At 34.1% G+C, this 23,853-nt stretch overlaps 2 protein-coding genes across 2 annotated transcripts in view; one reads left to right on the forward strand and one right to left on the reverse strand.

Moving 5' to 3' along the window:
- The window catches only part of LOC144979828 (ADP-ribose glycohydrolase MACROD1-like), a 26,549-nt gene extending 23,892 nt beyond the window's left edge, over window positions 1-2,657 (forward strand). Inside the window, exon 8 of the mRNA XM_078926988.1 lies at window positions 379-2,657. Within this exon, the coding sequence (XP_078783114.1) occupies window positions 379-480 (102 nt within the window). The 3' untranslated portion in view covers window positions 481-2,657. The remainder of the gene's footprint in view (window positions 1-378) is intronic.
- Window positions 2,617-22,455, reverse strand: LOC144979832 (countin-1-like). The gene is given in 7 exon segments (XM_078927002.1): window positions 2,617-2,756; window positions 9,620-9,760; window positions 13,417-13,512; window positions 16,146-16,258; window positions 17,937-18,069; window positions 20,110-20,383; window positions 22,387-22,455. Coding segments are annotated over 7 exon segments (852 nt in total). The 5' UTR covers window positions 22,399-22,455; the 3' UTR covers window positions 2,617-2,673.
- Between the last annotated feature and the right edge of the window lie 1,398 nt (window positions 22,456-23,853).

The following is a 23,853-nucleotide window of genomic DNA, read 5'->3' on the forward strand; positions in this document are numbered from 1 at the left end:
AAATGAGGTTTCTTTGAACTTTAAAAACCCATAACTTTTTTTATTTATTTTCCGAATTTGATAAGTAAGGAGTCATTTTCCTTGGTTTGGGAAGTCACATAAGGCTTTGTAATTTAATTTTTGCTTTATGTATAAAGGGAAATATTATTATAGGCGAGTTTACCTAATCTGTACATCTCTTGATAGTATTAAGGCTAGTGTTGACAGTGATAGGATACAGGTAGTTATGTAAAATGACTCTTTAATTGTTAATATTATGTATTAAATAAACGATTATCAGTTTATATATGGGTTTCTTCCTTTACTAACTTAGTTTTTGTAATACTAATACAACGGCTAAGTGGCTAATTAACTTTTATACTTTATTTTAAATTTCAGGTTGAAAGAATTATTTTTTGCCTTTTCCTGGAGAAAGATGTGGTCATCTATAAAGAACAATTGCAGTTATTTTTTCCTGTAGAAAGGGATAAATCAAAGTAAAGTGTATATTAAATTTTTTAAAGTTTTTTTTATAGGTTTTTTTCTCTCTCTCTCTCTATATTACCATTTGTTTTTTCTGCTTGGGAACAGATGTCATGAGTTTGATCAATTGGGTCAAAAAAGTAACAAGTTTTAAGTCGGGTTATGTTCAATTTTGGGTTTATTGTACCCAAGGAAAGCTTATTTTATGCCTGAACATTTGAGACCAAATTTATAAAATTCTTATCATTTGTTGCTGAGATATGAACGTTTGAAGTAAGGAGAAGGTAAAGACCAAGTTTTGAGAAAATCGACTTTGAAGTTGAGACACCTGTTTCAGCCACAGTCGAATCAATGTGCAAAGATAATGTTGGATACGGCCATTTAAAATTTGACGATTGTTACTTTTGTAGTTATCTGTTATTGTGCAAGATGTCTTTAAATTAATGAAATCATCAATACAGTGGTCCCTGCTTATAAGCCATCTGGCTACAAGCGCGATCCAGCTAACTATATAAATTTACCCTTTTATAAGCGCGCTCATTGAAAAGGACTCAGCCTACAAGCAAGCTAAATTTTCTGACCATTTCTTAAAAATTAAAAAAAAATAAATAACTTGATTTTCCTTTAATACAAATCAGTTATAGTAATATTCCGCGGAATTCCAGGATTTCGGGATTTTCTCAGAAATTTCTGCTGATTTTGCCCTGTCAAAAATTTTCCTCCGATAAAAGCTTAGGCCAAGTGGTGGATCCATGAAAAAATCACAATCTTGTGTCATATTTTGACACCTGTGCTCAGTTGCATGAATTTTGGTGACACCCCCAAACAGGCACCAGACGTCATTGATGATCGAAAAGGAAGGTTTTGGGAGAGGGGGTAAACGAGTCAAGACTTTATTTGTAAGTAGGTCAGTCTGTTTTATACTACATATATATGCACTCTGCGCCAACAACCTCAGATATTAATGTATGATGGTCTTTATTGTATGTTTATCTTCAACGGAGTCGGAATCAGTTCACAGAAATAAGGGACAACATTAATAGGTGTGTCCAATCAAAAGACAAGCAAACAACAATCTCAAGCTTCTTTGTCCCTTGCCCAACACATACATCATAATGCTGTTGCATATCGTGGCAGATAAGAAAGAGCTTGTTTACCATTTTAAAAATATTAATATAAAGATTAAAAAAGAAGCTAAAAATGACCTTTTCATTGGGCCAATGGCAGTTCTAAACCTGCAACCCAGTGCATAGACTGCCAAAAAGTCTGAATTAGCTTATAAGCATGATCCAGCTATAAGCTCGCTCTGCTTGATTCCCCAAGAACTGTGTTTATATATAAACTGAGACCACAGTATTATGATTATATTTGGTACAAGTCTGGCAGCAATTTTTTGAAATTCTTTACTTGTTTGAAGGGTGTCTGACATTGAAGAATCATTTAAATAAAATTGATTAAAGTAACATTTTTGTCATAATCAATGGAGGAAATATGATTTTGAAATGCCATAAGTATAAAAACAGTTAATAATTCCAAGGTACAATTTTGAAACTATGTGAGGCTGAGTGGACAGAGAGAAATCTCAAGAAAGAGGGTGAAAAAGGAAGAGAAAAAATGAGAGTAAAAGACACATGCGTACACACTCTCTCTCTCACACACACACACACATATGGAAGGAGAGAGACTGCCTGTGCATCAAAGAGAGTGGAAGGGAAATAGAGTAAATATTGAAGCCTATATAGATTGTATGTGTGAAAGAAACAGGGTGAGGAAGAGTGAGATAGATATAAAGAAGGGGGGAGGAGGAGGAGGAAGCGAAGTAAAGAATTGGTAGGAATAGTTCAAGAAAGCTAATATTAACTCTACATTGATAATATTCTTACTATTCCATATTTCTTTTTTCTGGTTGGTCTGACTTAAGTATTGCATGTGCCATCAAACTCCTATAATAGAAAAATTCTCTCATAAAAATGATCCAAGAGAACTTACACAAGTGATGAATGTTTAGAACATATTTTATTGATATCCATTTTGATATACATTTATACCGGGTCAATAAAAGTTTGACAATTGTATTCCAGATTGGCAAGTTTTTATATGATTGACATTTTATACATTAGGTATATGCTTTACCAATAGCTCGTAATGTTGCTAGTAATAAAGATGATTTTTCTAATGACACTCACAAAGAAAAATGTTTTATCAATTTATTTATGTGATAACAAACATTCCCATTTTTTTGTCATATATTTTGCTGTGAGGATGTTTGCTGCCACATTCACCGTTGCAGATTTCTGTGGAAAATAACAAAATATTATCATTATTAGACCCAGGGCCAATGGGCGAAACACTCCCTCCCCCTGGGGATTTTATGAGACCAATTTTTAAAGTAAATATAATGTGTGGGCTTTCCATTTCTGGCCGGCTGCCAAAAAAAAAGTGTCATCTTCACAGAGTTATTGCCCTTGAAAGGTCATCAAGTGCGTTAAAATGAGCTTGCCACTGCCAAACTTTGAAGTGCCATAGCTTCCTTAGTTTTCATCACACATGTCACAAATTTGGATTGCACTGATGTATATAGACTATATTAGATAAATAATAACTAAATTCAAGGTTCAGAGTATTTAGTATGTATGAACTTCAAGTATGAATTTTAAAATATTCAAATTTTCAAAAAAGTTTCACAGACACTGTTATATAACTTTAGAGCATTACATATTTCTATATACATCAAAGAGAAAGTGTTATAGCCTGTGTATAGCTAGACCTAAATCAAAAATTTCGTAAATTTTTATTCACTAGTTTTGAAGATATTGGATATTTTGTGATTGTACTGTTGACAGAGCAGTTATTCCCCTTGGTGAATTAGAGAAAGGTTTATAGCGAAATGAAAGCAGTTTATTGTAATATGACAGGAGAAATTTGGTACTTAGGGATCATTTTTTAATTACATCAGCCCAAGGAGAGATGGGGGGGGGGGGGGGGGGGGGGTCACATCTAGTCTGACTCTGGTTTGGGGGGGGGGGGGGGGGGTCCGGTAAGCATGATTTTAGGGGAGGGTCCAGGTAATTACTGAAATCAGCTTTTCAGTGTCAGCTTTGCTGAAATAACTATTTAAAAAATAAGGGTTTGCAGTCCTTGTCATAGAAAAATATTATAATGCGAATTATTAGATTCACCATTGGTACTTATGAAAGGAAAAAAGTAATACTAAACTGCAGATGTCTATAATGTACCCTATCATTCAATTTGTCTTTCTGTGAGAACAAAGTTGTGTTGACATGAAATATGAAAATTCTGCTTTGTGTTCCACTGTTTTCATTCATGTGTCCCTTCCCATATTTTTCTATAGTTTCGGTTTCAGGTTAGACTTTGTTTGTTTATTGGCACCTCAAATAGGTTATATCAATATCAGTGCCCAAATGTAGGTTTAGTCAGAGAGACCAAAATAGTATATCCTCTTCAATACACAAAAGAAAACAACATGCTTCAATTATTTTTTTAAACCTATGACTAATGAGGGTTAGTCTTTGTGCTTGCCTATTGCCTGTTTTCATATTATAACTGATAAAAGCTGACATCATATAAGTACGTCCATAAGTAAGTCCATAAAGCCTGCTACATGTATTAAGATAACACCAACTAAGATGAAAAGCATCATATTGTTGGTTTTCTTTAAATGATAGAATGCTTAATAGATGGGAAAATGTGAAAGATGCTGATATCTATAGTATACCCTATCATCTGATTTGTCTTTCTATGAGAACAAAGTTGTGTTGACATGAAAATTCTGCTTTGTGTTTCACTGTTTACATTCATGTGTCCCTTTCCATATGTTTCCTTTTCCGTGTGCCTGCCCTTAGACATGACCTAAGATAAGAACTCTTTCTGTATGCCTGACCCAAAATTAAATAATTCATCATTGATTAGTTGTCTTACTAGACTAGCCAGCTCTTTATATAAAATTTGATTTCAAAATGGCTACCGAGTATAGTAATCCTCCCCATTGTTAGAGTGTCGATTGTTCCTAACCTTTTTCTTTCTTTTTTAAAAATTTCAGAATGAAATAATATGACAAAATAAATTGACATTATAAGCTCACATCAATATATTAACTCATCAACTTGATTGTGTAACGGCTTCCGAAGAGCCTGTTTCTTTGAAAAAAGATAGACATAAGCTACCAAAGACAGTGAAGAAAACCTGTGTTATTCATTATCCCAATTTAGTAAATCACGGTTTCTTAAAAACTTTTACAGTACAGAGGAGGCATGGGAAAATGTTCAAAAAGTTAAGATAATTCGACTTGAGAGTGATGACATCAATGTAAGATGTGCACACATCTGTGACAATCTTCCAGATCACCCATGTCAAGAACATGACTTCCATCGTCCTTGTTTGAAAAGTTTCACTAGCCTGAAATATGTACGGCTTGAAAGAAGAGAAAACTGGAATCCGACAGTAATGAAGATAATAGTCTTAAAAGAAGATGTGTTGAATCACTGACAGGACCTTGTTTTCCAGATGAATGTATCATTTGTCAGCGAAAAGAGAAAGATGTAAACAGAAGAAAAGATAAGCTTGTAAAGTGTCAAACAGAGTCTTCAAAATCTTCCATATGTGAAGCTGCCCATTTCAGAGGAAATAGCCGCTTGATAGGGTTGACAGAAAATTATTGTCTGATATCACCTGAAGCAAAGTACCATGAAAGCTGCAGGAAGAAATTGACTCAAAAAGATGCTCATCATAGTAAAATAAGTTCCAACAAAACGAAAACATTGAAAATTGCAGCCCAAAGAGATATGTTTGGCCAGTTGCTCATGTTAAGCCAGTGTCATAATTGATCTTCGTAAAGTGATGTGCTATCCACTAAGCCCAGTTCCGTGGGCTTTAGCAACAAGTGATGGATCTTTCTTGAAGACAAACAAAGCTACACTTATGAATAGAATGTAGAAATATGAAATTGCTGACTCGAGAAGGAATTTCCTGAAGAGCATCAACATTGTTGATGGCAATGCAGTTCTCCAAGCATTGGTTTCATTACCAGAAACATTTGGTGAACTGGCTCTGAAACTGTTCAGCACACTCCCAAAGTCTACAGACCTTCATTTCATTACAGACAGATACCTCGAGGATTCAATAAAAGCAACAGAAAGATCTCGAAGGGGTGATTCTTCAAATAACACTTTTCTTATTGGAGGACCGTTAACAAAAGTGCCAAGCGACTGGAAGCTATTTCTATCAAGTGGGGAGAATAAAATAAACCTAATGAAACTAATTTTACAAGAATGGGAGTCAGACAAATATGCATCAAAACTCCAAGGCAGAAACATTTTCTTTGCGATCGAAAACACATGTGTACAGCTGAGCAGTGAGGATGGAATAACCACAGACTCTAGACCAATGCCTGAGCTGGATTGCAGTCACGAAGAAGCTGACACCAAAATTATTGTTCACTGTACATATGCAGTTCAACATTCAAGGAAGAAATTGTAGTAAGATCACCAGATACAGATGTCTTTTTGTTGCTTTTGGCATTTGCAAAGAAAATTGAAGTCCCTTTACTTTTTGACACAGGTTCAGGGGAAAACGAGAAGGCTTCTCAACATCACAAACCTTTCTAGCAAATTATCACCAGAAATTTGTGACGCTATGTTGGGATTTCACAGTTTCACAGGTTGTGAGACTACCAGCTGCTTTGCTGGAAAAGGAAAAGTACGTCCAATTGCTCTATTGACAAAACACCAAGATTTCACACACTTATTTTCTGAATTGGGAAATCAAGAAGTGCTACATCAAGATGTTTTATCAAAGCTTGAAAAGTTTGTGTGTCTAATGTATGGAGACAGCAGAGCAAATGACGTCAACAAACTAAGAGCTGATACGGTGAGAAAAAGATTCACCCCTGGAGATGACAGAGCCCTCTCCCACTGTAAAGGCATTGATTTGTCCCAGCTCCCTCCCTGTAAGAAAGGTCTACAGATGCATAGCAAGAGAGCAACCTTTCAAGCAATGGTTTGGAAGCAAGCAGCATCAAACTTCCCTGAAATTCCAAAACCCGAGGAAAACGTTTGGAAAAGGACAGCTTCTGGTAGTCTGGTGATTGACTGGTTTGGAGATGATGACATTATACCAAAAGAACTAGTTAACATTATTGTTGATGAACAGCAACCTAAAGAAGATGACATTGAGGAAGAGGAATGGTCTTCTGAATCAGAGGATGATTTTTCAGACTGTGACCAATGGGTGGATGATGAACTGTTAAGAAAAATGAGTATGTTCCATACCTCTCAAACCATAACAGAATATATATATATATATATATATATATTATATATATATATATTATGTGTGAATTTGGTGAGTGTGTGTGTCACAATTATAATATAAATGTATTTCAAGGACACCTATTCTCAGTAGTTCACATTCTCATCCTAAAATGCTATAATATGTATTTCGAGAAAATGATGTTTTTGTTTATTAATTTTCTATTTGTCATTAGTAAAGATAGTTTGTATGTATTTCAAAATGACCCTCAAATCATCAGTTTCAAACATAATATTTAGTTATATTAAATTAGACATGTTTTAAAATACAAAAATGCATTTTATGAATTTTTAGAAATTTTTGCACCGAATGACCTTTCAGGGCAATAACTCTGTAAAGATGACACTATTTTTTTGGCAGCCGGCCATAAACGGATAGCTTAGATGTTATACTAACTAGAAAAATTGGTCTCGTAAAATCCCCAGGGGGGGGGAGTGGGGGTCCCGGTAGCCCTTAGTCTATATCGTTTGTTGCATATTCCTTGTAAAAGGACTAGTATGAAGAGAGATAACCCAGTATTAGGTCAACCAATTTTGAATCAAATCAAAAGACTAGCCTTTTATTATGTTTGACTTTGTTCCTGAAAAAGATATCCACTTTTAAAATCTAACAATGAAAATAACCTAAAGTATAGAAAATTTGTCTTGATAAATAATTGGTTGGCAAGACAATAGTATGACATAGGCCATCTCTGGGCCATCTCTCTAATATATTCTTATATTATTGAAGGACAAATACAACTGCATGTATAATTATATCAGACTTGTTGCTTATTAGTTTTATTTTCAGTATTGACAGGAAACTCAAATGTTTTAATCTAAATAATGCGAAATAACTATTTTTCTTCGAAATATATATTCTTCTTCGAAAGCTCTCACACGACCGCACAACCTCTTCTTCTTCTTCTTCTTCTTCTTCTTCTTCTTCTTCTTCTTTTATAAGAATTAATCCAAATAAACGAAATAATCAGCGTAAAAATGTAACACAAACAAACAGGAGCAAAGATACGCAGCCAGCTTCCCGTGTCAAGCACTAGATACACATGCAGTTCATTCAAATTAATAAGTATCAAAAGCCTTTGCACTTAGTTTTTTCTCCATCAATTGTGACTGAAACACAGTCGTTATTTCCAGGACACTGCTGAGAATTGTTATAAAAATTAAATTACCTTTTCTTTAATCTCATCTGCTATTCTTTTACCTCTTTTAGAATCGGGTTTGGCAAAAAGTCCTTTCTCCTTTAACTTTCTCACTTTTTTCAGAAGCTATTTTTAACTGAAGAACATTCCAAGACACAAAATGATAAATCTAAAGGAGCTGGGTATTTTTTTTCATTCATGCTACCCTGATGTATCTGAAACTCCAAAAGATGATAAATATTTTGATTTTCCTTCAAATAATTGTAATCTATGCTAAAAGTTGTATACGACTACCATATTTGAGAGAGTTAGCTTGGTTAATTAAAAAGTTATAGCCTCTCAAATATGGACCAACGAGCAAATTTGATTTTGACACGTTTTGAGACAAAATTTCAAAAAATTGTAAAAAATTCAAATATCCATATTCTGAACTGAAAATTTGGTTTTCTTCATGTCTCAAGTATCTTCAATTGAGCCAAGTTTGAGGAAAATCAAAAGGGGTGTGGTTTCCACCCTTGGTCCACTTGACGTGGAATGGCCCTTTTAAATTCAGATCTCCGGGGTGGGGTCCCGACCATCCATAGTGGGGAGGGAGGTATTTGCTGTCTTCTATCCCCCTGTACCTCTTTTCCAATTGCTTTCTGTCTTTGTCTTGGAATGAGATTACTTAGTTTTGTCCTGACCCTGGCTGGAGTCCTTGGCTGGGAGGGAAACAGAATGTATATTTAATTTTGGGAGATGATATATTTTTCCTTGTAAATCATCTCTCTGTTATAAGCTGTTATTTTTTTAAAAACATATAATTTGTAAACATTCGAGTGTATTCCTCTTGGTGGGATCTTTGTGCTGGTCACTGGGTGAGGCTTTTAGGTGATCTCAAACTAAGTACACTGCTCTTGGAATGTACACCTGTTCCCTATTTGAACGATTCCCCTTTGTCAGTTTTTCCTCAAATCCTTTTAATTGTACAACCAGAATGTTCTTAATATCTAATTTTCTTCCTTTTACTGGTGTTGATATGACCTAAATGTATTTCAAGCGCCGTAAATCCCTTAAAAACAAACGGCTTCAGATCTACAATTTTCCCACTATCATCATCCTAATAGTGTCGCTAGTGCTGTAAAACCTATAAAAACAACTTAATTGATAACATTTTAGGTATCCCTTTCGGTGGGAATCCTCTGCAGTTATCTTAATGGAGAATTTCGAGAATTATGAGACTTCACACTTCGGGATTGGTCTCAATGTCTAGTTTTGTTCTCTCTGAGAGCTTGTCCATGTTTTCTTAATTGGGCTCTTCGAACTCTAGATCAAAACATGTTGAAAAAAAAATAATGATAATAATACTACTATTAATAAAGATAATAATAAGAAAATAAATTGAAATAAACCGATAATAGTTTTGTCTTACACTTTACTATGGTGTGGGATTGACTGCTATGCCAGCCCCTTGAAATTGGCAAATTGTCTTAAACTCGAGACTTCTATTTTAGGTCTCAAGTTTGAGACTTTCTGATAATTTTAGACATGTTTGGGACATCTTATTTGGAGTAAAAATTGTCTAACCGAAATGAAACAAAATGTTTTATCAGAGTGGGACAGAATGCTCCTTTTCGCCTGATAATTTGGCCTAAATAATTACGAGTTCCAATTTCAATTAAGTCTTAAAACAAACAAATGAAGCCTTCTTACCAATAGCTACTGAGTAGTTTCCTGGCGGCCACATCTCACATGGTTGTTGTGTAGGGTCACAGTCTGGGTCAGGCTCTGCTTTGAGTGTCAGAGTCTTGGTGTAGTTTCCTGCTTGCTTTGGTTCTTGTAGGAAGCCACTCTCTATTTCAGATCAAAACATAACGGAATTTCTCTCATAACTAAAAATAACAGGTAACAAAGGAATTAATTGAAAGATTACAAATTGGATGTTAAAGTCTTAATTGTGGACAGAGCCTCCATCACCAGAAGGTTACCTCAACTATCAGAAAGAAATATGCAACGTGACAAATAAACTTTTATCACATGAAACTCAGATGGGGAACGAGAATAAGTCGGATGGAAACCAGATCATGCCATGAGCTCTGGCGAGAATAACTTTGTGCAAAAGATTAAATATGTCACTGGTTTATGGTTTTTGACCCATAGCATAATCTGAACTAGGTTTGAGAGCTTGGTCGAGCGTTAGGCTTTTTTAAGGTATGCCCTAAAGAGGGTCACTTTCCTCTTGGTTTCCCCTTTCCATCAGCGTTTGATTGGACTTATTAGATTTGACCGAAGCTCTTTACATTTGCGATAAACTAGCATCCCATTCATATGGAAAAGATCGCAAGTGTCAGGATAACCCTACATAAACCAGTATAAATTTCGGATCCATGGACCTTTTTGCTCTGAGGGATGATTTACTTATTTACTAAGGATCATTTCAGCCATATAGAAATACCAATAGAGCAATGCCAGAAGCCAGAAACAGGCAATTGGTATACTAAACATTTAAATATTTCTCGTGTTGGTATCGTGTTTTAATCTTTATTTATTTATTTTTTTTCGCAATATGGTGCAACCATCTGGTTGGTCAGTTTGCATTAAGCAATATTGAGATTTTTTTTAATCTGAAAAGATGTGACTGAAACAGTACCAGACAATGCAGAAAAAAATACAAGAAGGTTACCAAAAAAGTTGGGAAGACTTAATTTTTATATTCGTCCCATGGGTACGTGTTTTCGGGTAATCTTTGTTGTATGAAGGCAGGAGGTCTGAGGTTTGAACCTCAGTTGAGACAGGTTGATTTTTTGGGGGATGATTTCTCTTGTATTTGTTTTCTCTGCTTTGACATTGTTTCTCACCGTGGTGTCAAACGTATTTCCTATCGTGGTGTCAAACTTAAATGTGTTAACAATTTTCAACTTCGTAAAACGAGCAACATAGGCTACAAACACCACGGCAATTCTGGTGAGTGGCGATCTCAAAATGGGGAAAGATATGGTTTCTGAGTCGATTCTATCGGTCTACATCTTTGCTGACATTTGTATTTCTTAAAATATTATTATACCCATTTCGTTTTGGGGAAAATCCGATTATGATTAAACATAAAAGCAAAAATATTATAATGCGTCCCTCTTTTTCCCTGTTTAATTGTGTTTTTTTAAATAAACAAAACAACCATATTATGTTCAAGAATATATTTTTTTCACGCGGACATCCGGTTTTACGAAAGATAATATAATTATAATATGTTTGATCCGTTACCTCAGCAATTCTTAAGGTAAAATATTTTGATGTCTTTGAAACCGTTTGCTGTAAAAAAGGAATCATCCTGATTATAAATAAAAGTTTGGGGTCGTTTAAGTGGTGTAACAACAAATTCTTAAAATCTTTCGTTTGAAATTTCGAACTTGGACCAACCGTGTGTTCCTAGGGTCGCGGCAGTCGCGCAGCGGTATTGAGAACTCGTTCGAAACTCGAAAAGTAGGAGTTTAAGAATCTTATACTGTCTATTCCATGTCATCTGTGTCATTGTTTTAGAATTAGACTATTTCTATTTTTGACAGGACCACACGATCGTAGATATAGGCAAGGACCGACTTGTACTAACTGCAGGCCCGATAACCGAACCTATGTATTATGGGCTTGTTTCACCATTCTTGCAATGGACAATGTTTTGCTTTGGTTTGAGAGTATTTTCATTACAATGATGAGCCCATAACTATTTGGGTTGTCAGACCTGCAAATAAGTACAGTGGCTTACACATCGGTCATTACTCTTTCCAGAGAGTTCAAGCTAAACGAGAGAGGAATGCTTTTTGTTTTATCTGCAAATCCTCTCTATGTGGTTATAGTCCTAAACAAGTGTGACCTACCGCCACATACTGGTTTTATTTCCAGGTGAATCTGATACCAACAACTTAGCATAGTATCCACTAAACGTGCTCAAAGCACTTTACAAGATGTCCTCAGCCAACAGCAAAACTTAACGTGTAGAAAGAGACATGGCGCTTGTTAGTCTTTAAGCGATATTGCAATCTTTTACGACAGAGAGAACGCTGTTAACAGCCAGGTACTCATTTTACACACAGAGCGATCTCGAACCATGGAACTTCTAATCCGAAGACGAGAGTCATACTATTGGACCACATAGCCGCTAAAAATTTAAATAAAAATGGTCAGAATAATGAAGTTTGGTTTTCAAAAAAGCAAATAAACCCAAGTCTAATATTATTCACTATTATATATATATATATATATATATATATATATATATATATATTATATATATATATATATATATATATATATATATATATATAATGTAAATTTTCACTCACATTTTTTGCCGAGACGACTCGTTTCTGTGTTTTTCCTTTAATTCACACTTCTTCAGTCGGCATAATCCATTCTGTGTGAATTAAAGGAAAAACACAGAAACGAGTCGTCTCGGCAAAAAATGTGAGTGAAAATTTACATTATATATTAGCTCTAACCAAGATTATCGAGCACTTTCGTACCTACAAGTACCCACCAACACTCGTAAATATATATATATATATATATATATATATATATATATATATATATATATATATATATATATATATTGTGTGTGTGTGTGTGTGTGTGTGTGTGTGTGTGTGTATACACGTACATTTAAATTTCAGCATCTAAGTTTGCCCGACATTATACCGTTTTTAGGCGATAAGGGTTACATTTGAATGGTTGCATTTCTTTTGGCAAGGATGAGACAAGACAAACTTAATTACCCCATACCACGTCCACCAACACAAAAAAAAAAATGGAAATCACATTGGTGATCACGTGATTGTGTCTGGGCTAAACTTTAAAGTGGATTACTATAACTGTGTCTTCTATCTCCTATATCTGTTTTCCAACATGCTCTCTTGGTATGAGAATACTTGGTTTTGTCCTGGCCCTGGCCGGATATCTTAGCTGGGAGGGAAACAGTCGAATGTACAGTTAGAGTTTTGGGAAGTGATTTTTTTTTGTCTTATAGATCATTTCTCTGTTATGCATTTATTTATTATGTATTGTTTACATATTATATATGATTTGTAAACATTTGAGTTTGTTCCTCTTAGTGGGGACCTCTGCTTGTGTCTGGATAAGACTTATAGGTGATCTCAAACTAAGTACATTGATGCTATGCTCTTGGAATCTGCATCTGATCCCTATTTGTTCCCAGTTCCCCTTTGTCTTCCTTTCTCTTGGGTGCTTTAATTGTAATTCTAGAACTTTAACTATCCCATTTTCTTCCTTTTTACTGGCGCTGATATAACCTTAATGTGTCTCAATCGCCGTAACACCCTTAAAATCAACATCATAAAATAATATAGGTCTATTTTATTCTTGGGATCTACTTCCTTTCAGTGTTTGAAATAACATTCTTGCCTCTTTTTTCCTATTACCTTCCATTTACTGGCGAAAAACTCATTTAAAAGCTTTTTAGCGAAACAAAACAAAAAGACGTGTATTGTTTTCCTCACCAACGGGGATTCCATCCAACGTACGGACGCTGACAATTATTTCTCCTGTGCCTGTTCCATTCTTGGATGTATAATCGAATTCAATGTTTCTTTCGCCTAGAAATGAATGGGTATACAAAGGACAAAAGAGGAGTTTAAATTTAAATGTAGCGGCGGATATGCAGTTTAAAAATTAACAACACTCATTTTCCATTTTGCCCACAAAAGTTATTCTTCATCTCTATATTGACATACCTAACCTCTAGCTTTACAAATCTTAGGTTCTAGACTCTTGGATAGAAAATAATAATAATAATTATAACAATAATAATGATGATGATGATAATAATAATAATGATAATGATAATAAATGAAATAAAATGAATAATGCTCTTCCGCCGCATCGTGAGATTCCGTCACCAGAGCATTCGATTCTCCCATAGTGGGCAGGGAGGTACATGTTGTGTCTTCTATCCCCCCATACCCGTTTTCCAATTGTTTCCTGTCATTGTCGTGGAATGAGATTACTTGGTTTTGTCCTGACCCTTGCCGGAGTTCCTTGGCTGGGAGGGAAACAGTCGAATGTCTAGTTATAGTTTTGGGAGATGATATTTTTTTCCTTGTAAATCATCTCTCTGTTATGCATTGTTTTATGTTTAGTTTATTCTATGATTAGTAAACATTTGAGTGTATTCCTCTTAGTTGGGACCTGTGCTTGTGTCTGGATGAGACTTTTAGGTGATCTCAAACTAAGTATTTGACGGTGTGCTCTTGGAATCTACATCTGTTCCCTATTTGAACCAATTCCCCTTTGTCTTACCTTTTCTGTTGTGCTTTAATTGTAATTCTAGAACTTTTTACTATCCCATTTTCTTCCTTTTTACTGGCGCTGATATGACCTTAATGTGTTTCAAGCGCCGTAAAACCCTTAAAAACAAAACAAACAAACAAACAAACAAAGCATTCGATTAAGGAATATAGATACAGTGTATTCCTGAATAACGACAACCCATGGATAGCGCCATCGACCTGTGGTCTCGATTTTTGTTCTATATGTTATTAGTAATAAAAAAATATAGAAAAACATACGTTTAAGTAAAACCCCTGTTTAGCGACATCGTTATAACAATAATAGGCAGTTTGGTAACCGATCATCGTCATCTCGTAGTCTTAACTTATTTAAAAAAAACGCTCCCCCACTACCAACTACCAACCTATCTTCAATTTATTAAGCGTAATTATATTACCAGTTGACTCAAATCATTACTGATAAAATCTGCTAGGTCGTAATACTCAGTCCTTAATTCGGGCTTTGGCTATCATTGGTATAATTGATTCTACACAATTCTAGCACATCCGCAACAAACAAAAAAAGGATAACATAATTTTAAATCTCTTTTGATACTATCAAGTAATAATAATTTATTTTTAATAATTTTAGGGGCGACGTGCGCTTATCTATATATGAACACACTAGTTAGGGGTCAATACTGTTCGGTAAAACCAGTGTTAATTTGTTATGATCGAGCACAGAATACCCGGCAAATATTTTTACAGATTTCCAACCTTTCTTAAATCAAGGATAATTCTATTACCCGCTGACTCGATTTCGGTGGACTAAATCCTCTAGGCCTGGCCTACACGGAAGAAAATATTCTTCCGAGTCTCCTTTACTGACCATCTGTCTTGATAAAGGATGGACAATCAAGAAGAACAGCGTGTGTGCATCAAGTACGGTTGTTACAAACCAGATTTTTTTTTAAACAAAACAAAACAAACAAACATAGAAAAGCTTCGTTCGACCTTTGGATACGATGCCATGGGAAGGTCATGATATTTTTAATTGTTTTAAAAGTTCAAAGCAGGCTCTATGTCTACCCGGTATGAATCACGCTATGGTATCAATAGCAACAACACAAACCGTTCAATAGCACAAACATCAGCGCTAAAATGTTGTTGCCAACGTTATTTGGATTACCGTTAGAATGTGTCACTGCATTTTCACAGATACTGAGAAATAGGAAGGTTTCCGCAAAGTTTGTGCCTTGGTTTCTTTCAGCTGAGCTAAAGCAGAAATGGATTAACATTTGCAAAAACCTTTTGAACGTCAACGATAATGACAACTCGTTTCAAGACATAATAATCACAGGTGAAGAGGCATGAACTTAATAATAATAATAGTAATAATAATAATAATAATAATAATAATAATAATAATAATAATAATAATAATAATAATAATAATAATAATAATAATAATGCAATGGCCGATAACCATGAACCAACGCTCTTGTTAAATTTACGATTATAAGACAGATAAGAGTGATACTTTTGAATAATCAGCTTCCGTTTTAAATCAATTAAGTAGATAACTTCGATGTGCTATTGAGTTATTTATTTCTTAAATCCTTCCCCTTTTAAATTCTTGACGACATGTCTCGTCGCTTCCATTGTGATTATATCAACGAGTATATTGATTATATACATGCGCGTCTCGGTATAAATCAACGGCGGCATTGACGCTTTTTATTTATTTATTTTTTCCACGACACCGCCCAAGCAGCATTAGGCTTAATTTAAAGGCCTCAATAAAGAATAGTCCATTCAGTGGATAATTTTCATGTAATAAGAACATAACAATACGAATACTTATCGTACGTATCTACCTCGTAGAAAGGTACGAAGTTTGATATTATTACTATTATCAATGATATGATAAAATCGTTGCTATTATAGATTGTAAATTGTACCTTGAGGACCTAATTGGGATGTAACTGTCATCTTGGTGATAAAAGCATCGCCACCATCGAACACTAGACACGTCTTCAGCTCTTCTCAGAGGTAGATAGGGTCCAAATCAGCTCTGATAATAAATAGTACGCATTTAGTACGTAATAGTGGCCTTGGGTTATTTGGACTATTGAGACCATGCGCTTAGTTTAAAAAATCCGCCAGCTGGAATTAACGTACCATCGCACAAAACTATGTGTAACCTTAAACGTTTACAGTCTGATTAATACAATTTAGTTGTTTGAACACTGGACGTGTCTTCAGCTCTTCACAGAAGTAGATAGAGTCCAAATCAGCTCTGATTTTCCTGACTTTAAAACAGCAAAAAGAAAACACTGGGTCACCGCGAACCGACTTAGAACCAACCATGGTCGCAGCAAAGAAAGCCTCTATCGATGGAGACTCATTGACTCACCAATCTGCCAATACTGCAAAGGGGCACGTCAAACCATCGATCATCTGGTCCTGCAATGCCCAGTAACAAAATTAGAAGGGGAGTACGAAACAATCTTTGAAGCCGGAGATGACTTGACATCATGGATCGACAAACATAATTTGGAGGTGTAGCCATACGCTACTACTAATACAATTTAGTGCAAACTACTCATAAAAAAATGGCTGGCTAAGAACAAAAACAAAGAGCTGATTGACTTCAATTTTGTTCCTTTTATTGTTATGGTGACGGCAATCAGGGTGGTAGTAATTTTAATCCTCAGTTTCCTGGCGAAGGAAGTGATGGGTAGGGGATATGATAATATTAATGTGCTGGTGAATATGGTAATTGCAAGGATATTATGAATATATGGTGGTCTTGATGATGGTAGTTAATGACATTTATTCTATAATGATCATTGATGATTATGATGATCTAGGTGGTCGTTGTGCTAATGATTATTGTAAAACTGGGGTGCTTTGAAACTCAAAATTTCAAGTATGTGATGAAATTAAAAGTCTTTGAATAAGAACAAGAAACAATGAATGGATTTTGAGACCCTTAAAAAGATGGGTGGATGAAGGCGTTTGCATTCCAATGGAGTAGACAGTATAAAATTCCCTTCCTTCATAAGACCAAATTGCCATCTGATATGGCATCTATGTCTACTGCTACTTCTGTACAATCAACCCCTGCCAATATAATACCATATCATATCGTATAAAGACTTATTTAGGCCATTATTTATTATAATTATATTGGGAATTAATTCTTTCTTTATCAAGCATTATCTTCAATTCGCCCACAGAAGCAGCATTTTTCGTTTCATATTTCATACTATATTGTTCCATAGTTTCGCAGTTCTGCACAGTTCTGTTTAATAAAAAGTAATTTCCACTTTTATGCTACTTTTGTACCTGTCGATAAAGATTTCAAACTTGTTTCCTCTTGTTATTTTTGTACTTTTATAATCCGTGAGATGTGTGTATGTTGGTGCGCGTGCGCGTGTGTGTGTGTGTGTGTGAATGTGTGTGTTTGTGTATGTGTTGAGACAAAATTATGATGCGATCATTATCATCCGTTTGGTGCCCCCCCCCCCCCCCTCTCTCTCTCTCTCTCTCTCTCTCTCTCTCTCTCTCTCTCTCTCTCTCTCTCTCTCTCCTAAAACAAACAAGCACATATACACAAACGCACACAAAAATACACATCACACACATACACACACACACACACACACACACACGAACGCACAAAACCAACAATCAACAAAAAACAAAAACAAAACAAAGAAAAAGAAGGGGGAAAAAACATGACTTACTTTTCAACAAGTTTGACGAACTCCTGCACACCCTCGATGTCACAAAGGATGTTGCAGGCCGCCCCAATCAGCTGACTGCCTGTTTTCTGAGCCAGTGCGTTACATAGTGTAGCACAGGTCTCCACCACTCCAGCGTCTGGGATAGAAAGAAGCAAAAGTAAACTATAAGATTTTCATTAAAACCATTAAAAACCTTTTAAAAAATTCACGATGATAAATAAGCAGGTCGGAGGTCCAATAGGATGATGCGCCGTCTTGGATTTTTATGATTATTTTTTTTTTTATATATTAGAATTAGATACTGTCGGTTTGTGTCGCAATCGCCGTAAAACCCTTAAAATCAACATCATAAAATAATATAGGTCTATTCTATTCTTGGGATCTACTTCTTTTCAGTGTTTGAAATAACATCCCTGCCTCTTTTTTCCTATTACCTTCCATTTACTGGCGAAAAACTTTAATATTAGAATATTGAAATATTAATTCTAATATTAAAAAATAATCATCTTTATCATCATCCTATAGGACCTCCGACCTGCTTATTTATCATCTTGAAAAAAAAATAGGTGATTTATTTTTCTTTCTCCTTTGTCTGGCACTGTATCATCCCCAATTTTTTACAGTTTTTCAGCAGAGTAAACGTGCGTCAAAACCTCTCTATACTCCCTATCTCCCAAACCACTGTACCCCAAATCTCGCCTGTCGTCAACTATAAGCCCGGAAACTAGATACGTACTACGATAGTCTAAAGTATTCGTTACAACAGAAACTTTGCCCGAGACCAAAAAGTAGTAACATAAAGATGTTTTAAAGTGTTTTCATGCTCTAAAGTAGGTCAGAGGGTTCGAGTCTGTGGCTAAGCAGACTCAGTGGTGGGCACTCATGATAGCCTGTTTGTATACAGTTTTCTTTGGGTAGTCGGAAATGTTAGATTTGGCGGACATGCTTTGGAATCGATTAGCGTCCTATCAAAAGGATACCAAGCAATTACAATTGTCTGCTTGCCATCGGATAAACGTAGATAAACTCCGTCTTCCATGGACTTATAGCTCAGAATGATTACACTTCTTTGGTATCGATTCAGCATGCTCAATAAATCCTTACTTAATAATAATAATAATAATAATAATAATAATAATAATAATAATAATAATAATAATAATAATAATAATAATAATATAATAATAATAATAATAATAATAATCTTTATTGTCCAAATTAAAGGCAATTCATGTGAGGTAAACAATGCTCAGTTTGGTTCATGGTATGAACATCAACACATTTACAAATACAGACACAGCCATACACGAACATACACGCTTGCACATTGTTTCTACACGTGTATACAAAAGAAATGAGCGTACATACAACACATAACATACATACATACATACATACATACATACATACATACATACATACATACATACATACATACATACATACATTACATGCAGACATACATACAAACCAGCATATCATCGTATATGCATGCCTACATTCATACATACATACATACTCATACATACATACATACATACATACATACATACATACATACTACATACATACATACATACATACATACATACATACATACATATATACATACACACAGACACACACACAGACAGATAGAACGATACGATATATTTGCTGGGACAGCAGATAACCATATTATAAATATAGTGTCTTATATTAAGAAGAAGATGGCAATGATTGTGATGATGATGATGATGATGATGATGATGATGATGATGATGATGATGATGATGATGATGATGATGATGACTACGATAATGATGATGATGATGATGATGATGATGATGATGATGATGATGATAACGACGGCGGCAATGTCGATGATGATGATTCACGACACTGCTTCTCGTTATTTTCATTGGTTGTCTCATTTTTCCACAGAAGATTTGTTAATTAATTTTATGGCGGTTGGAATGAAGGTTGTCTTATGTCGATTTGTCCGACATTTTGCTTCTAGATACCGTCTTCCGGAGCGCAGAAGTTGGAATTTTTCGTTCAGCGGATGCCTCTTTTCGTTGATAATGTTAAAAGATTTCTTCTCAACTGCATTAATATAAGTTGTGTCAAGGCTTCTAAGGTCTGTGTTAATTATTTTTGAAGCCTCTCTGAGGGTTCTATGTAGTTTGATGTTAATGTAATATGATGTTAAGAAGCTGGTTGATGGCTTGCTCGGTAAACTGGATGCAAAGAGGACATAAATCGGCTTGTACTTTTGTACTGCCAACCCAGCCCACTGGTGTTATCTCTTGTTGAGTCTGCTGATCTCCTTTATACACAGGCACCACTCTCAGCATCTCTTGAACTGAGGGCAACAGTTTTCCTTGGACTTGACCGGACGCATCAGGGAGTGTCAAAGTTGATGCCGAGACGAAGAGAACGGTGAAAAGGATGGCGACAGATGGATTCTGTTTGATGGAAAACCACTATTTAAATACTTGTAAATAAACGTCTTTTTTTTAATTACTAAAAAAAAAAAAAAGAATAATAATAAAATAGAAAAAAGAAAGAACCCCCCCCCCCCCCACCACCACCACCACCACCAAACCGAACAAACGCCAAACCAATCCAGAACTACCCCCCCCCCCCCCCTAAAAAAAGAACTTACTAAATATAAACAACAACAACAAAACAGCAACAACAAACGAACAAAATGTAGTCTAACGCAAAAAAAAAATGTTGACATATAGAGCCGGCATGGTTCAAGGGATTCGTCCAGGTTTTGTAACGTTAAGCAGAAAACGACAATAATTGCTGGCTACTCTTTGGTAGGAAGTTTGAATCAAAGTACTTTCCCATAGATCTGTCGGATCGTGGCCTTCGTGAACTCTAGTATAACGAAGGCCACGGTCGGATACGACTATTCATTAGCTATCTGGCAGACAGGCTGAAGACCGCAACTAATATTTCACTGATTTACTTATTTATGTAAATAGTAGGTTGTGTGAAGCTGTGAACCATAAACTTATTGAATAAAAATAGCAAATCTAGGTATAAGAACTTTATTTTAAAATAGAAAAGAAAAGAACAATAATATTATATAAAACAAGGAACATATTTCAAGCACAATATGATTTTAGTTTATGACAACTTTCAAATCTCGCTTAAAGTGTTATCTTTTTTAAGTCGTAAGTTGCTATAGATAATAATATTATCATGTTTTGTTGTTGTTAAATTGAATTCGTATCACTTTTCCATCAACACTTTTCTTACTGTAATATGTTTGTTTTATATCACAGCAAGGCGCTTAGAGCATAATGTGACAACGGGGTGAAGCTCTATATAAATACCATTTAATATTATTTATTATGGTTATTGAACGGTTTAACGAAATGCTCGATGGTGCGTGGCTTTTATCGATTGTTGTCTTATATTAATGTGTTGTTGTTGTTGTCGATGTTGTTGTTGTTGTTATTATTATTCATTATTTTAATAACTTAGTATATATGTGAGTACGACAATACGTCAATGACACACAACTTCAGATTCATATACAAGGAATTTATTTAATTCTATGGATTTATATAATGTTATCAAATTATGTCTATAAATAATTATCTAGGAATGAAAAAAATATTCAAATCAAAGATTAATAGATAAATAAATAAATAAAATTGTAAATAATAATAATAATAATAATAATAATAATAATAATAATAATAATAATAATAATAATAATAATAATAATAATAATATAATATAATAATAATAATATTAATAATAATAATAATAATAATAATAATAATAATAATAATGATGATAATGATAATAATAATAAAAATGATAATAATAATAATAATAATAATAATAATAATAATAATAATAATAATAATAATAATAATAATAATAATAATAATAATAATAATAATAACAATAATAATAAGCAACTTCCACACTTGGCTATCAGAAAGATATTATGGACGGTTGTTTAAAACATTATGGTTAGATGTGTCATAAGCAAGTAGAAAACATGGGAAGTCAGTGGCCTTTCCCTAAGACAAAGTAATATTTTGAACAATTAATTGACAATAAATAAAAGTATGAGAGAAAAACTAAATGATTACGGTTTGGTGAACAAATTAAATGGAGAATAAACTTCAAAGTGGGTGTTTCGTCTTGAACTTGTACAAAAGTCAAGTGATATTGGACGTTTTGTCCTTGTGTAAAGAAGTCATTTGAGGCAGTGAATACTATTGAGAATGATATTTTTAGAAAGAGAGACTTAACAGCAGACATGTGTGGTGTAGATTTGAATTTAGTTCCGTGTGGCCTGCTGGAGAAATAATTAAAGCATTTTGAAGCACTGAACATCGTGAATTTGTGGACAAAAATATTCATATAAATATTAATAGCCTACATGCATTTTTTGTTGTAATTTTTGGATATCTAATAAATAAATGTATTTCGATACCTTGTTATCCATGTCTTCTACAAAGACAGTTATAAAACTGTCGAGGGTGCAATGGCGATAGTTGATCTGGCACCAGTGTGGTTAGCGATATACTAATTTGATTTTCTGATATTGATTTTATATGTATACCACCAGTTTATCTGATAAACATGACCCACCCATCCAACCATTTTGTACTTGTTGACCATTGGTCTACGAGATAACTAAGAATGATTGAAATGAAGGATACTTTCGTATTACATAACAATAACATCATAATTTGTGATTTGTAATGGCATAGATTTTTGGAGCTAAACTTTTTGTTAGGCGTGGTTAATAATGATGAAAGTAATAAACAGTAATGGTCATAGTGAAAAAATAAATCTTGAATGTCCACAAAATTGAAAATCTTTAGTGGTTTACATTGCTCGAACAAATATAATAAACATTAATAGAAATTTGAGGATCTTATAATAATCTTATCTCATAACAAATTTACTTCACAACGCACACAGACATCTTTACAATTTAATGCAGCAGGGACCATCATGTTTTAATGCATTGAAATTAAGACTGGTTTCAAATGTATCCACCGTTATAATGATGATGATGATGATGATGATGATGATGATGATGATGATGATGATGGTGATGATGATGATGGTGATGATGATGATGGTGGTGGTGGTGGTGGTGGTGATGATAATTATGATGAAGATGATGGTGGAGATTATTATTATTATTATTATTATTATTATTATTATTTATTATTATTATTATTATTATTATTATTATTATTATTATTATTATTATTATTTATTGTATTGTTATTTTATTATTATTATTATTATTATTATTATTATTATTATTATTATTATATTATTATTATTATTATTAGTAGTTATTAGTAGTATATAGTGTAGTATGTATTATTATATAGTAGTAGTATTATGTTAGTAGTAGTAGTAGTATAGTAGTAGTAGTAGTAGTAGTAGTAGTAGTAGTAGTAGTAGTAAGTAGTAGTAGTAGTAGTAGTAGTAGTAGTAGTTAGTAGTAGTAGTAGTAGTAGTAGTAGATAGTAGTAGTAGTAGTTAGTAGTAGTAGTAGAGTATAGTAGTAGTAGTATAGATGAGTGATGTATGTATTGATGATGATAGATTTGATATGATGATGATGATGATGATGATGATGATGATGATGATGATGATGATGATGATGATGATGATGATGAGATTAGTCTGTACACGATGGATTATATTGATGTTTTGGTTTGAAGCTTTGTTGAATGGATGGAGCAAAGTTTTAAAATATTCCTCATAACATATAAAGTTAAACTATTTTTAAAACAGAAAAGCTGACTTTGCAAATCATAATGATATAATTTTTAAAATTAGACCCAAATAATAAATAGAAAAAAGACTGGTCCGTAAAAAGCTGTCTCTAATTTTCAGCTGCTAGAACTAGGCTACACTAAAATCAATTGCAATA

The sequence above is a fragment of the Berghia stephanieae genome, chromosome 1, assembly GCF_034508935.2.
Source record: "Berghia stephanieae isolate SIO BIC M18660-M18661 chromosome 1, UCSD_Bste_1.3, whole genome shotgun sequence".
NCBI lineage: Eukaryota > Metazoa > Mollusca > Gastropoda > Nudibranchia > Aeolidiidae > Berghia > Berghia stephanieae.